Source organism: Equus asinus, chromosome 16, assembly GCF_041296235.1.
Source record: "Equus asinus isolate D_3611 breed Donkey chromosome 16, EquAss-T2T_v2, whole genome shotgun sequence".
Classification (NCBI taxonomy): Eukaryota; Metazoa; Chordata; class Mammalia; order Perissodactyla; family Equidae; genus Equus; species Equus asinus.
Genome location: NC_091805.1, coordinates 47754362 through 47771281, shown reverse-complemented (window position 1 = coordinate 47771281; position 16920 = coordinate 47754362). Strand labels below are relative to the sequence as shown.

At 45.0% G+C, this 16920-nt stretch overlaps 1 protein-coding gene across 13 annotated transcripts in view; it reads right to left on the bottom strand.

Annotated features, from left to right (window-relative positions):
* MAB21L3 (mab-21 like 3) overlaps nucleotides 1–16920 on the bottom strand; it is a 48130-nt gene that overhangs the window by 10864 nt on the left and 20346 nt on the right. For 12 of the 13 annotated variants that reach the window (XR_011494918.1, XR_011494923.1, XR_011494919.1 and 9 more), the window contains exon 6: nucleotides 14023–15419. Coding sequence is in view for 1 of the 13 variants with exons in the window: in XM_044749162.2 (XP_044605097.1) it covers nucleotides 15186–15419 (234 nt within the window). In the remaining 12 variants the exon portion in view is untranslated. Of the gene's footprint in view, nucleotides 1–7985; nucleotides 15420–16920 lie in introns of those variants that run through there. The other variant, XM_044749162.2, reaches the window with a different exon arrangement.

Genomic DNA, 16920 nt, shown 5'->3' with positions numbered 1-16920 from the left:
AACTGAATGAAAATGAAAACATAACATACCAAAATTTATAGGATGCACCTAAAGCAGTGCTTAGAGTGAAACTTATAGAATTAAATGCTTATATTAGAAAAGAAGAAAGGCGTCAAAATAATCATCTCAGCCTGTGCCTTGAGAAACTAGAACAGGAAGAGTAAAATCAATCCAAAGCAAGCAGAAGGAAGGAAATAACAAAATGAGAGCAGGTATCAGTGAAATTGAAAACAGAAAACAATAGAGAAAATCAATGAAACCAAAAAGATGGTTCTTTGAAAAGATCAGTAAAATTGATAAACATCTAATTAAAAAGGAGAGAAGAAACTACCAGTATTAGGAATGAAAGAGGGGACATCACTACAGACCCTGTAGGCATTAAAGAGATAATAAGGGAATTACTAAGAACAACTCAACACACAAAATTCTAACAATTTAGATGAAATGGACCAGTTTCTCGGAAACCACAAACTACCAATTCAGTCATGATGAAATAGATAATCTGAATAGTCCTATAATGATTAAAGACATTGAATTCATAGTTTAAAAACCCTCTGAAAAAGAAATCCCCAGGCCCAGATGGTCTCACTGGCAAATTCTGGCCAACACTGCAAGAAGAAATAGTAACAAATAGGAGAGGAAAAAGCACTCCCCTGCTTGTTTTATGAGGCCAACATTACCCTGATACCAAAATCAGACAAAGACAGGGCACAAAGAGAAAACTTCAGATCAGTATCCCTCATGAACAGAGATGCAAAATCCTCAACAAAATATTAGCAAATTGAATTCTGCAATACAATAATACGCCATGACTAAACGTCCTTCAACGAGTAATTGGGGCAATGATACTCTTCTATTTTCTCACTGTGGTGATAGGTACAGAAATCTGTATATGCATTACAAGTCATAGAAATTACACACACACACACACACACCCAAACCAATTTTACTATGTTAATTTCTAAAATAAAGTTTAAAAAAATTATGTGTGGGGTGTGTGTGTGTGTCATCTCTATGATGATGGTAACTACCATTTCAAATACATTTCATAAAATTCTCTCAACTGCAACCATATAAGGTATGTTTTATTGGTCTCATTTTGACAGATGGGGAAACTGAGTCTTAGAGAAGTGAAATGTCCTCACATGTATTAGTTAGCAGAGCCAAGCCACAGGTCCAGGCCCTCTGTGGAAGGTCCATTCAGCAGAGGTTGCTGCAAACTCTCCCCGGCTCTGTGCTTATATCCCTCAGATGGTGACAGCCGTGAAACTGTGTGTCCCCTGGATACAAAGTGAATTCAGGAACAATTCTACTCAAGGCCGCTGGATGCAGGAACCTCACTGGAGATCTTCAGCACCGGTGGGAACACACAGCACAGGGAAGCTGGGCACAGCTCCTGGCCACCGCAGTTAATCTCCATGAAGCTGAGAGTTCTGTTCCCCTACAACACAGAAGGCTTCTGCCTCTCTTTAAATGCCTGCTCTCCAGACAGTTTCTTTTCATTTTGTGATTGTCTTTTCTACCATAAGGGTAGGTATTCTACCATGTTCCAAGTAAGCAGTGGGAAGAGGGAGTGGAGGAGCAAGAATGAAGATTGCTAGAGTGTTCCATTCTACTTTCTCTAATTCCCTCCAACTTCACTAAAATATTTATCAGAGAGACTCTCTACTCCTCATCCCTATCCTCCAAAAAGAGTGTGTCTTAACGGAGAAGGACAGAGCAGAAACTGGGAAGCCGGGGGCCTGATTGATAGAGATGGTCAGGAGGAGTGGGTGATGTGCCAGAAGACACTGCCAAGAAATGTGCTGATGAAAGACTGTTGTATATTTGTCTATCTCTCCTCTTCTTTCAATTCAATTAATATTTATCAAATATCCAGAGGGGTATGTGTCCAAAGAAATGGTTATATCCCCTCTTTATCAGAGAAGTAAATCTTAATGGCCAAAGCCATCTTTAGGGGACTTAATTTTAAAATGGAATAACAGCTCAAGATGCTGCAGGGACGTTTGCTAGAACTCTGGAACGCATCAGGAAACTCTGGACAAGTAAGGAGTAAGTTTATTTCCCAGTGGTCACCAGCACAGTCCGTACCCTGTTGAAATCACTTCTTGTTGGAGTGATACTGTGCTTCAAGAGGCTTGATTCTGGCTAAAGCATCCTGAGGCTGAGTCATTCCCGACCACTCCAACCTCCTGGGAATAAGTCTGGCACGAGGGCTGAGGGCTGGATTCTAGAAGGCACAGAAGATGTAAAACTGAGCCTGAGCCTATGTTGGAGTGGAGCAGCGGGCTAAGGGAGAAGTTTGCAGGGTCTGAGCAATTTGTGTTTGGTGAGCTGAGAGTATGGGCAAGACACGTTTCATATACTGGCTGGAGGAAATCCTAGCAAAGGGAAAAAGATGACTTCCTCTTATTTTTTCTGGGAGCATGAGGCATCCAGGCATGCTTTTGAGGGAAGCCAACTGTGTGGCTCCTGTGCTTGAAGCCACAAGCCCTAATGGCTGGAAGAGGAGCAACCCTAGGAGGACATATTTTAAGAAAGAGTAAGAGAGAAACCCGTCGCTTCTCAGGCAGCGCGAGGTTATCCTGGGAGTCAGGATTCTTTCTTCCCTAAGAATCCAAAATGGTGGATTTAGAAATAATATTTTAAAATACCCGTACATCCAGAAGGTTTCTTCTTTTGGGGGCAGATACTCTGCCTTAGTATTCTCCAAACGAAGCCAGTACCAGGACCTAGGATAATCTTGAATCGATTTCCTGATTACGGGGTGCTTTATTTCAGTTGAAGCAGCAATTTTGCACACACTGTCTCATTTGATTTTCCATTTCTGTGAGGCAGGTTTTATGATCTCCATTTTACAGGTAAGGAGATTAAAGCTGAGAGAGATTAAGGAACACTCAGAACCTCCCAACAGTTACGTGGTGGGGCAGGGATGAAATCCTGGGTCTGGGCAGTGCCCCTCCCTGCCTCCCTATGTCACCTCCCCCATCTGGAGTGAGGCTCTCACACTGAAAGCCCTCTCTAGGGACTGCGAAGTTGACAAATGCAAGACAAGAACTTCCTTTTATTTTAATTCTGAATTTAATAAGATGTTAATAGGTGCTCCAAAGCCGGCCAGGGGTATTTGTTAAATGTTTTCCAAATCCTTGTCTCCTTCCTCCCTTCCTCCTTTCTCCCTTTCCTTTCTTTTTTCTTTCCTTCCTTTCACAAACACACACTGAGGGACACAGAGGTGATGATGTCAGCAGGTGGAAGTTACAAAGATAAACAAGACTCAGATTCTTCCCTCAGAGGGTCTGCAAGTGGGATTTGATCAGAAATGGGCATGTTACAAGTAGACTGTAACCAAAGCCAGTGAATCTGGAGCTCATCTGCTGGACATATTGGAATCTATGGTTTTCTTTTTGTTTGCTTGTTTATGTTCTGTCACCCATCAACAGCAAGCTCCCTGTGAGTGGGAACTCCTCTGTCTTATCACTGAATCCTCAGTGCCTGGAACAGAACCTAGCACATAGTTGGTGCTCAATAAATACTTGTTGACTAAATGGATAAATGAGAAATGGATCCTTAATGAGGGCCTCCTGGAAAGTGTCAAGGAAAAAGTAGCATTTGCACTAGGCCTTGTTGAAGAGGTAGTTTCTATAGGTAGGTGTGGGAGCTGTGTGTGTTTCAGACAGGACACGAAGAGTGTGGGGACACACAAGAGCAGCTGGGTGGTGTGTGAGGGATGATGTGTTCGGCCGAAGCATCGGGTACGTGTGAGAGGGAAGTTGAGTCCGGCCCACATCACGGAGGGCCCTGGATGGCAGCTGTTTGCTCACTTGGCCACAGGAAATCATTCAAGTGTGTGTAGTGGGGAGAGGCTGGCCAGGGCTGTGGGTCAGCATGATGGTTCTGGGAGTGACACTTCATATGGGAAGAGTGGAGAGTGAAAGCAGGGAGGCTGTCGAGGGCGTTCAAGGCAACAGCAAGAGCCCACGTCAGAGGGGACAAGGGCCTGAACTGGGCAGAGGCTGTGGGACTATGAAGAAGAGGGGCACTTCACATCCGGAATGTTCCAGTGTCAGCAACCGAATGAATGTGGAGGCTGACAGACAGGGCAACTTCAAAGATGGTATTGTGGTGCCCAGCTCAGGTGCCAGGAAGAGAAGAGGGGAAGTCAGAGGAGTTAGGCTGAGAAGAGGAGAAGGAGGGTGGGATGATGTGTTTGGTTGGGGCATCTTAACTTTGAAAGTCGAGTAGGATGCCTAGTGAAAATGTCCAGTCAGCTGTCAGAATGTCAGCCATTCGGGTGTGGCCTGACAAGCCCTCTAATCACTGAGCCAAAAATAGTCAATGGAACAGAGCTGGGGTAGGCTTTTATGGCAGCCTGCAGGATTACAGGCTGCAGAACAGGCCTTGGAAGGGAACTTGGAGCTCCTCTGAGGCCTAGAGAGAATGGGTGACTTGCCCAAGGTCACACAGCCAATTTGTCCTTCCTAATTCTTATAGGAGGTCAATTAACTTTTTTTTTTAAAGATTGGCACCCAAGCTAACATCTGTTGCCAATCTTTTTATTTTCTTCTTCTCCCCAAAGCCCCCCAGTACATAGTTGTATATTCTAGCTGTGGGTCCTTCTAGTTGTGGCATGTGGGACGCCACCTCAGCATGGCCTGATGACCGGTGCCACGTCCGCACCCAGGATCCCAACCAGTGAAACCCTGGGCTGCTGAAGCGGAGTGCGTGAACTTAACCACTAGGTCACGGAGCCGGCCCCTCAATTAACTTTTAAGTGATTGAAATATTAAAATAGAAAAGCTCCTAACTTGCATCTCTTTAAGTGCAAAGCTGATTAGGGTACTGGTACTGATGAAATAAAGAGAATGATCTCTATGGGCAAACTGAGCTGTGTCCCCGATGAGAGCAAGGTCCTAAAGGAATCCAGTGCAGGATGGCTGGTGGCTTGGATTTTATTTGTCTATGGTATGCTTTTGTCTCCTAGGGTCTCCTGCATGCAGCAGCACCCAGCGCCCCGCCCCCACCATAGCTGTAGGTGATCAACTTGTTGTGAGTCCTGAATTCACAACCTATCACTGAGAAAAAGTTTCCAAACCCCTAGGAGAGGGAGGGCACGAAGAAAACCAAGCCTTGGACTGGACCCCAAGTTCCTTTCTTCCTCACTAAAGGACACTGGCCCAATTACAAACACCAGGACTTTTAAGAAAAGCAAACAAAACCCCAACCACATGGCAAAGGTCGTCCGCCTCGTGGAGTGGGTGAATGATTAACTCCTGGGAAAGTCAGTTTTGAGGATTTTTTACAGCGTTCAAAGGTGCAACTAGAAAATTTTAGCCAAGGGCAAATTCTAAGAGCAGCTCCCTCTCCCATCCATCACCCTATGTGCTCTACCTGTCCCCCTTTCCCTGAGGACCTTGACCGATGTCCACGTGAGCACCGCCCTACGTCAAGGGCACAGGGTGCGGGGCCCTCCCTGCCAGCCCCTTCTCCCTCGGTCCCCGCCAGCTCCTGTGGCTGCAGAGCCAGCAGGAAGGGCTGAGGCTTCCACCTGGAATCCGGGTCCTGGTCTGCTTTGTCTCCATGTGTCTCTCCTGTCACCTGCACAGTGAGAAATCACGACAAATGCACAGCTCTGCCCACATCCAGCCGGGTGACCTTGAGGGAGTTCTTATTTCTCTCTAAGCTCCCAAATTCTCATCCAGCAAAATGGGTCTGTGAGGCCTGGCTACCTCAAAGGGTTATTGAGGGGATTAAATGACATAAAGCATTTAGCACCCCTGTGTGCCTGGGACACAGGCAGTATCAGCACATCTCGGCGTCCCTCCCTTTCCTGAACATTCCCCAGCCCTCTCCTCAGCCCTCCCAGCAGGACGCCTCTGGGGCTTCTTCGTCTCCCCCTCTCCCAGGGTCGGTATCTAAGGGAAAGGAGTCGGAAAGAGCCGCAGGTCCTTCCCCTCTCCGCAGCCCTCTGCTCCTGCGGGGGAGGCGGCTGAGCGCCCCGCCGCCGCACGGCTGTCTGCGCAGAGCGATGTCAGGGCTAGGGCGGCCGCGCCTCCCCCCGTGCAAGAAACACGCCCCACAACAAACAGGGGTCCGGGGAACGCGGCCACCCCCGGGGTCACAACAGCCTTCCGGGCCCAGGGAGCTGTAGGGGCCCCAGGGACGCTGAGCGCCCTGCGCGCTCCCGAGAGCCGGCAGGGCGGCGGCCGCAGGGACCCGGAACCCGGGACGGCGCGGCGAGGCCCGCAGTGTCCGGGCGGCTCCCGGCGGGCCGCGGCGCCCCCTGCTGCCTCGGACGGGCGCGCGTCGCCGCCGCGCACCGCCTCCTGCCCTTCTCCTGTCCCCCCGCCCGACAGCGCTGCGCCACTGCGGCGTGCGCCCGTTTCCCCTCTCTCTCGATCCCCCTCGCTCCTTCAAAAGCCCATGCCCTGGTCACCAAGTCACCAACCGTAGCCCTTGGACAGAGAGAGTCAAGGGCAGGGAGCTTTCTCGATGCCCCTCACCGCCTCGTGTGGGCAAAGAACATCTTGGAAGGAGGCAGGAGAAGAGATGGTGAGAGGAGGGACCCACCCAAGGGGCAGGGATGATCGGGAGAAGCGCAGGAGACCAGAGCTCAGAGCCTTTTGTCGCCCCCCTCCCCCAAAATGTCCCAAACTGTGCTCTTCACCACACAAGGGCAGCCTGACTGGCTCACCTGGTCTCTCAGGTCTGAGACGACACCCTGGGGCACTCTCTAAGTGAACAAGCCATGTGTCGGGTGTTCCACCTAATATCTCTCTGTGCCGCAAAGAGGGAGGTAACATTTTACATGACAATCAAGAGTTCTGCATTCGGTCGTTCAAGCGTTTCGTTCATTTACAGTGACATTCTCTCTCTCTCTCTCTCTGGGGAGCACTTCTCATTTGGTCTTTTGTATTCGGTGTTAGGTCCTGACAGGAGATTCATAGGTTACAAAGTCTGAGAGCTGGAGACATACACTCACAAAAGAGAGTCACACAGCCAAACCTTAAGCTGGTTGAATGAGAGGAAATGAATGGTCCAGACTCAGACACAAAGAGAACAGGACAGACAGACCTTCTGCCAAGATCACTACTGTTTGTGTCCACGCCTGGCAGGAAGGGAGGGTGAGGCCATAACTCCTTTCTGACGTGCTTTGTTTAAATACAAAGTGTGTGTGTGTGTGTGTGTGTGTGTGTTGCTCACACAGTCCACACAACACACGTGTTGGATCCTGGCTGAGCGAGCTGTGCCCAGCAAACACTGGCTACAATGAGTACACATCAGTATCGCCAGTGGTGGCGGCTGAGCCGAGCCGAGCTGAGCCGGCCCCTCTGCAGCATGAATGCGAGTCCTGCAGCCTTGCTGCACCAAGCTGTGCTCCGCACTGTGAGAGGAGCCAAGCCCTTCCCGGAAAAAAGGCTTCTGGAGCCCGAGGTAATTGTTCCTTCTCTGAAGCTAAAGATGTGATTCTTTAACTCCTCAAAATGTTGCTTTGTAGGGGAAGGAGCCTGACATAAGAGTTAGAAGACCTGGGTTCAAGTCCAGGTCCTGACACCAAGCAGATGCTTGTGATGGAGCAAAATGATTCGTTCCTTCATGCAATTACCCATTTAACAAATACTCGCTGAGCACTTGCTGTGCACCAACATTGTTCTAGGTATAGAAGATACGGCAGTGAACAAGACTGCTCTCTGCCAGCAAGGAGTATACATTCCAATAGGGGATCAGGCAGCCCACTATGGGGAAGGTAAAGTAGGGTAAGGGACAGAGAGACGGGTGCTGTCTGTGTTAGACTGGTCAGGGAAGAGTGGGCTATATCAACATGTGGGCAAACAGGTACAAAGGCCCTGGGGCAGGAATGCGCTTGGTGTATTTGAAACAAAACAAGGAAGCCAGTGTCCTGTCACTGGAATGGAGTGAAGGAGTTATTGACAATGCAGTTTTGAGCAATACAAAGATGAAAATTATAAAAGAGAAGTTAAAAGATACAGAGGGGAGAATGATAGAGTCTACTCTACATTTGAATCAGATTTCCTTCTAGAATGGAGAAGAGGCAATATTCAGTGTTAAACACTGATAATTTTCCAGAAGTACTGGAAATAATTTCTGAGATTCAGGAAGCCTAACAAATCCAAAGAAAAATAGAGATGAGTGGAGAGGGAGAGAAGAAGCAGCAGGAGAAATTAAAAGTAGCCACAGAGAAAAGGGGGATACTCTGCAAAGAAACAACAAATAGTCTAATGATTAACTTGCAAATAGCAACCATGGAAGCCAGAAGACAGTGGAAAAATATCTTCAATGTGCTGAGAAAAATTGTGTGAACCTAAAATTAAATACTCAGAGAAACAATCTGTCAAGAATGAAGGTGAGGGGCCTGGTGGCGCAGTGGTTAAGTTTGCACGTTCTGCTTCGGTGGCCCGGGGTGTGCCGGTTTGGATCCTGGGTGTGGACATGGCACCGCTTGTCAAGCCATGCTGTGACAGGCATCCCACATACAAGGTAGAGGAAGATGGACACAGATGTTAGCTCAGGGCCAGCCTTCCTCAGCAAAAAGAGGAGGATTGGCAGCAGATGTTAGCTCAGGGCTAATCTTCCTCAAAAAAAAAAATTTAAAAAAAGAATGAAGGTGAATAAGGACAATTTCAGACAAAAACAGAGAACTTACTCTCACATACTCTTACTATGGAAAATGCTAGAGCATATAGTCCAGGCAGAAGAAAAATGACCCCTGATAGAAAGTTTGAGATTCAAGAAAGAGTGGTGAGTAAAGATAGTGGCCAATATGTGAATAAGAAAATAAGAATTTTATAAAATAATAATAAAAATATCCATTTTCTATATGTGTGTGGTGGGGGGAGGGGTGGCAAACGGGCTAGAACCGAAATCCTGGATCTCAACAGCAGATAATGTGGGAGGGGTAGGATAGGAACCAGGCTTTCTAGGGTCCTTGTTAGAAGGGAGGATAAAGGCATTGGTTTACTTTTGACTTTAGTCTACAGAATTTAGTCTATATGTGCGAATAGTGTTGGTAACCATTAAAAGCCCAGAGATAGCATTTGGACTTTTCAAACTAGTAAGGGAGAGAGAAGAATGAAAAAAAGAAAAAAACCATTAATTTTTAAAAAGGCAAGAAGGTAAGGAGGGAGGCAGAGGAAGATTTATAAAATGGGTCAAATAGAAAGTCAAAGAGAGTAACAGTAAATCCAAATGCATTATTAATCAGAATAGATGTAAATGGACTAAACATTAGAGTCAAAAGACCTCAGCTGTCAGATGGGATTTTTCAGAAATCAGCCATTTACAAGAGACACAGTTATCAACCACATAAAGATAAAAATAGATTGAAAGTGAAAGGATGAAAAAAGATATCCTAGGCAACTAGTATCCACACAGCCAACGTTAAGGCAAAATATTTACAGTAGTTAATAAAGGTCAGTTTATAATGGTAAAAGCTCCCATGAACTAGAGAAATATAAAAATTCTAAGCCTGTCTGTCCCTAATAATATAGTCTTAAAGTATATTAAGCAAAAGTTTGACAGAACCATAAGGAGAAACCGAAGAATCCACAATCATAATGGGAGATTTTAAAACAAATCTCTCAGTAAATATTGGAAAGTGCAGCCAAAAAAAAAAAAATCTGTAATATACAGAAAATCTGAGCAGTGCATGATCTAATGGACATTTATTGAACATTGCATCTAAATTTGCTCACCTTCTTCGTGTACACAGAGAACAGAGAAGAATCCTAGGCTAAAAAGCTGCCCGCAACGAGTATCAAAGGATGGGGGCCTTTCAGCCCACTTTCTCTGACTATAATGCAATTTAGTTAGAAATCAGTAACAAAAACATAACTAGGAAATCCAATATATTTGAAAATAATAATTTTTTAAAACTTCTAAGCACCTCATAGGTCAAAGAGGAAATCATGGTAGAAATTAGAAAATAAATATTACTGAATGAAGGTGAAAACACAATATACCAAAGCCTATGGAATTCCACTAAAATGGTATTAACAGGAAATTTATATAGTTAGAAAAGAATAAAGACTGAGGATTTCTGACCTAAGCATTTAATTTAAGAAGTTATTAAAAAAAAACCCATCAGAATAAACATGAAGAAAGTAGAGGGAAAGAAACAAAGATATGAGCAGAAATTAATGAAACAGAAAATAAATATACAATAGAAAGATCAACAAAACTAACAATTGATTCTTTGATAAGTCTTCAACAGATTTATCAAGAAAGATGGGTACAGATGCATCAGAATTTAAAGAGATAATAATAAAATATTATGAAGAGTTTTATGCCAATAAATTTGAAAACTTAAATAAAATGGATAGATTTCTAGTAAAATACAAATTAACAACACCTGCTCAAGAAGAAACAGAAAATCTGAATATTCCTTATCCCTAAAAGAAAATGAATTTGTAGTTTAAAATCTTCTGACAAAAAAAATACAAGGCCCAGTTGGCTTTTTAGATGAATTTTACCAAAGTTTCAAGCAAAGAGATTATTCTAAATTTATTAGAATAAAACATAAAAAATAGAGGGCACTTCCTAACTCTGGTAAAAGACACAACTATAAATTTTTAGAGAACAATATAGGAGCATATCTCCATGGCCTTAAAAAAACAGAAGAATTTCTTAAACAAGACACAAAATGTGCTCCATTATAATGGAGAGGGTCATTGAAAATTCACCTACATTAAAATGGGGAATTTACATTGAAGTGCTATCACTTCAGAAAATATGTCGACATTATCATAAATTTGAACATATATATATTCTTTGAACTTGAAATTCCTCTTTTACATGTATTCCCTTAAAAGAGTTGAGTGCATCAGAAGACTTGTATAAGAGTGTGGATAAAAACAGTTTAAATCACTAAAATAAGAAACAATCCAAATGCCCAATTAGAATAACAGACATATAAAGTAGCACAAGCTTGCAGTGGAATATTATACAGCAGTGAAAAGGACCATACCACTGCCACATGCATCCACGTGGGAGAGTCTCAAAAGCTTACTATGGACATAAGCAAATCACAGAAGACTTCATACAGTGTGGTTCCATTTATATAAAGCTCAAAAACAAGCACAACGAAAAAGACATTGGGATGCATGCAGGTCATATTTTGTTGATTCTAAAATACACTTTTTCACACTTTAACCTCTCTAAAATTGGGATGCATCTTACAATCAGTGGTGTCTTGCAATTACATTTAACAGCACCTTTTTCTTTCTTAAACATGAAATAATGATGCATCTCACAATGGTTAGGGGCTTAGGTTCAATGAAATGTGGTAAGTAGTAAAACTATAAAGAAAAGCAGCAGAATGACTAACATAAAATTTGGGATCATGATTATCTATGTCAGCAAGGGAGGGGGTTAGGGGACCAAAGGGACACCTAGGAGAAATCTAAAGTATGGCAATATACCATTTTTTCACCCAGATAGTGACTATGTTGGTGTTTGTCTTAGTATTATTCTTTAAACAGTTTAGACCCTTTCATGGATAATATTCTTCACAATGAAAAAAAAGTGTGAAGAGGTGAGGAAATGGAGGCACGTGTATAATGACTCAGGAAGCTGGAGAGTGATGGGAGAAGGGAGGCAGGCAGTAGCTGCAGGGGGATGTGCAGGATGCCACAGAAAGCAAATGGAAAGACGTCCCTGAGATGCTGGGAGGCACTGGCCCATCGCGTGTGGAGAAATCAGGAGGGATGCTACCTCTGTTTTAGCAAGAGGACAAGAGAAAAGATCGGTTTATGGAATTTGTGGTGGAATTTTGTGCATGTTTTCCTTGTGGTGTTTTCTAATTTCTTTACAAAGAATTTAGATGTGGGCTTGGGTAGTTATCAGGAATGGCAGAGATGGACGAAGGGCTGGCGGGGAGGGTGGCCATCTAAATGCTAAATGTTTATTCAACAATGAGTCCATGCCAGGTGCCAAATGAAGAGTGTTTTACATCCATTATTCCATGTATTCTCCTCATCAAAGCAGTGAGGTATGTATTCTCTCACGAGGCTTGTACTAGTTCCCCAGAGCTGCTGTAACAAAATCCCCAACTGCATGGCTTAAACAACAGAAAATTATTTTCTCACAGTTCTGGAGGCTGGAAGCCCAAGATCAAGGTGGCAGCAGTGTTAGTTTCTGCTGAGGCCTCTCTCCTTAGGCTTGCAGACGGCTTTTTCTCTTGGTACACCTGCCCATAGTGTCTCTTTCACTACTTATAAGGACACAGTCCTATTGGATGAGGGCACCACCCTAACAGCCTCATTTTAACTTATTCTTTAAAGATGCTGTCCCCAAATACAGTTACATTCTGAGTTACTGGGGTTAGAGATTCCACTTGTAAATTCAGGGGGACACAATTCAGCCCATAGCAATGCCTGTAAGGAAATGGAGATTTAGGGAGGTCTAACAACTTGCCAAGGGCATGCAGTTACAGTGGCAGAGATGATGCAAATGCAAGCAGGTCAACTGCAGTGGCTGAATACCAAGCATTTCACTTAAAACAATTCTGTACCTAGAAGAGTGGAGGTGGATAGAAAAGGCCTTTTGGAGAATTAAAAAAAAAAAACAGCTGACTAGAATAAAAGAGTAATATTATCAGACTTTTGAGAGCTGTGCATTCTGTCTTAGGAAACAGAACGGAGCTGAATGTTCCACAGTCCCCAGGAGGGGCTATCCTCTCATAGGCTTTCTTTTTAAATCTGAGGTTTAAGCAGAAAGACTAAATTTTGGCCAAAATGGAAGGAAAGATCAACAATTTAGCATCAGCTGGAATCCACTGTCCTTGGTTTCCTTTTTGGGAAAGCCAGATGTAAATTACAGGCTGGGGAGAGTGATGCCTGCTGGGCTCTGAGGACTGTGGGTGGGAACCTGGCTTTTTTCATATGTGGTCCCCTGCTGCCCTCTGCTGGCCAGCAGCGGGAACACTCAGGAACCCACAAGTAACCCCACTTCCTCTAAAATCACAGATCTACAGGGAAAGACGGGAAGAATCTACTGGAATCATACTGTGCAGTATGTCAGTCCCACCTCTCTCCATACACATAAACACATTTCGAATCAATGGTATAGCCAACTTACACTTTTTGGCATTCTATAACTGCATAGCTGTTTTAAAATTTGCTTCAGCTGTTTTCTTCATTTAAAAAAAAACAAAAACAAAAAACTTGTTCTATCTGCCACCTTCTCAAAAATGAGTTTTCTCAAGATCCAAGAATATGAGAATTTGAATGCAAGTTTTGATGATTTAGCAAAACATCGGTTTGCTCATCATTTCATGGATTCAAATATTATGAACTTATTGTAGATTTGGAAAGATTTTCTTCTCAACATTTTAAAATCATGATTTCCTATGTGACAGCCCATGGATCCCACCATTTGGTTACAGCATTTTCTTAAAAATAATTGTTTTCATTTTCAAATGTGACTTTTTAATATTTATTTATTTATTTATTTGCTAAGGAAGATTCACCCTGAGCTAACAACTGTGCCAATCTTCCTCTATTTTGTGTCTGGGTCACCACCACAGCATGGCCGCTGATGAGTGGTGTAGGTCTGTGCCTGGGATCCCAAACTGGACCACCGAAGTGGAGTGCGCCAAACTTAACCACTAGGCCACGGGGCTGGCCCTCAGATGTGACTTTTCTTTTTAAAAAGTCAGTAGTTCATCCTTTCAGACATTTGACTCTTCTATATTTGGGGAAACTGTTCCAAGTAATAAAGAATTCCCTTGAGCTGAGGACTTTAAATAAATGCCAGAAGAAACTATTGACCTTCCTAAGAACTCCCAGAATTCCTGGCACAGGATGTGTAGCCTGAGGACCTCAGTGAAACTCAAAATGGGTGTGCTCAAGAGCCTTCCACACCCTCACCCTCGTGTGAGCCCCAGCCCTTCTCTGTGCAGTTGCTGGAATGGACATTTAAAATGCAGATCAGATCATGACACCCGTCTGCTTCAGGAGAGGCCAAATGTCACAGCTTTGATTTTAGAATGAAACACAAATTCCTTACCCGCTTTCCAAGGCCAAGTCATCTGACTCATGCCAGCCCCTCCAAGTGGGCCCTTGGCCCCCTTTCCTTCTTCAGCTGTTTGCGTTTTCATCCTTTAAGGATCTCTCTGTGGCTCTATTTCAATATTCTGTTTATTTGCTTCAGGGCACTTGCTACAATTGGTAACGAACATGTTTATTTATCTGTTGTTCATTTCCTGTCCCCACCATTAGGCATCATGCATCAAGTAAGCCTTGTCGATCTTGCTCTTTGCTGCATTCCCAATGCCTAATGAGCATGTATTTATCAATGAATGAGTGAGTGAAGCGAGCAAAGGAGGGAACTGAGAGATGAGTGACACCAAAGTCATTCCATGCAGATGGTGGTACCAAGTTCATTCATAAACATAAGGAAGTCCCATCCCTGTCCTGCAGCACGGGAAGCAAGGAGAGGGCAGTGGCTGCACTTCATCTTTGACGCTAGGCATCAAAACCACTCTTTTCCTGCTTCGAGAAACCAGGGAAGCAGACAGAACACACCACAAACCACCGTTTAGAAGAGCTGGAGGCAGCGAGGAAACACAGGCATGCTGACCCAGCAGACCCGTTCCATCACTGGTGTGGGGACCCATCCAGGATGCAAACTCCGGCTACTAAACCCACGAGTTACACTTTGTGCTGATCCAACGCCTTCCCCTTGAAAGGACACCAGCACGGTCCCGCAGGTTCACAGCCCTGCTGTGAGGCAGGCATATTAACAGTCCCATTTTACAAATGGGAAGATAATGAGCCCATGGTCAGTGGCTGGAGAACCACGGCTGGGCAGCAGGCTGATGCCTGGCCTTCTGGAAAGAGGTTCTTGTCTCCATCCTCCTCGTCAGACCATCAGAGCCTGAGCAAGGGAAAATAACTTCAGAACTGTCATCAGTTCAGAATCTGGCTTGGTGAAGCTTGCTGAGAGCTATCCCCAAGAGAGGTAGCTAGTGAGGGCTGAAGTGCTCTCGTGGCTCCAGGGAGGCCTGGGTCAGACGTCTTAGGGCACAGTTTCCCCCGTCTTCAGTACTACTGGGCCAGTGTAAATTCCTCCGTCATATGTTGCTTCTCTCCTGGGCAGGATCGTGGCATTTGACTGGAACGATCCACAGTGAACGAGGGTCAAGCCAGAGTGAAATGTCCAAGAGTCTCTCAGGCCAGGCTGATCTGGGGGTCCTTCAGGAAGAAGGCCAGTTTCTGGGCTACAGCATCCAGCTCGCATGAGCTGGCGTGCTGAAGGAGGTTGCTCTTCCGCACGAAGTAGTGTTTCAGAAAGCGCTGGCTCACGCACTTGTGCAGCTTCCTCACCAGGCGCAGGAACGCTTTGCGGAAGACCTGCCAGTCCTTCAAGTGCGGATATTTCTCACAAGTCCAAAAGAGCACTGTCTGTGGAAGGAAGAGGTGGTGTCAGACACGGTTCTGGGCAATTGAGGAGAGTATCTCCAGAAACATTACTGAGCTCACATGGCCTTGGAAGGAGGGAGAAAGAAGTCACTCAGAGCAAGCTGGTTCTGCCATGAATTCATGGTCCCCAAGCTCAGGTGGGCTCTCAGACTTGCCTGCTGGTCTCCTACACCTCTTTGTTAATTTATTCTCTTTCCACTGACATTTCCTGTGATCGCTACTCTCCTTAAATCTGTACTCCCCTATCCCCGGCAGGTGCCTATGCCTCTGACTTTACCAGGAAAATGGAAACCCTCATGCCTGCAGACCAGACAGTTCTGCTGACACTGGCATCCTCCTCTCCCTCTCTGCCTGCTCCCCTCCTCCCAGCTGGGGTGAATCCTCTGCAGGGCTGGGGATGGTCCCTTCCAGAAACCGTAAATGATTGATCTCCCTCTTTCTCACTGGCTTTTAAAACTGTCCGAAGCCCTCCGACACCCCTAATCCCACATCTCCCTCCTGCCCTAACTCTGCAAATCCAGGTGTCTCCAAAGAAGCATCCCAATCATTTGTCATCATTTCTTCTCCTCGGATGCCGTGCCTCACTCGCTCCAGCATGGATTCTTCCGCCATCAGGCCTCAAAAGCTGCTCTCCTTAAGGTCCAGTGACCTCCATGTTGCTAAATCCAACAGGCCTTTCCCAGCCTTCACTTACCTGACCTAACCTTTCAGCAGAATCTGATTCTCACACCTACACCCTCCCTCTTGAGCCATTCTTCTCTTGGCTTCCAAGCCATCACGCACTCTGAGGTTTCTCCCAGCACCACAGCTGCTCCTTGGCACGCTCTGCTCAACCTCCTTTACCTGCCTCTAATGTTGGAGTTTTGGAGGCTCAGTTCCAGGCCCTCTTCTCCTCTTCTTCTATCTTCCTTCCACAACAGGGGTTTTAATTCCCACTAAATATTGGTGACTTCTAATTTTTTCCCTCCAGCCAAGACTTCACCTCTGACCTCCTTACCTGATACCTCTTGGAAATCTGAAAGTTATCTCAGCCAACATGTCCAAACTGAACTCATGGGCTTCCCCACAAATCTGGTGGCCTCCAGAGTTGCTCATCCAGCCAGTTAGGCAAGACAGAAACCCAGGAGTCATCCCTTCGCTCACGAGCCCCAATCAAATCCCGCCAACCCTGCTGCCTAAGTCTTTCTCAAATCCACCCACCAATCTTCATCTCTAATATTATTATCCTCTTCCATCACATCTCACCTGGACCTCGGCAATAGCCATCAAAGTAAGCAGTCTGCATCTATTCTTGTCACCATCCAATCTGTCATCATCCACACTGCAGCCAACAATATTTTTGAAATAGAAATATGTTTCTTTTTGTCCAAAATACTTCAAAGTATTTCAATGCCTTGTGTTGAAAGTATTCTTGTCTAAAATACAAAGTATTGCAGTATTCTCGTCTCAAATACTTCTTCCCATTGTTTGTAAATTAAAAATA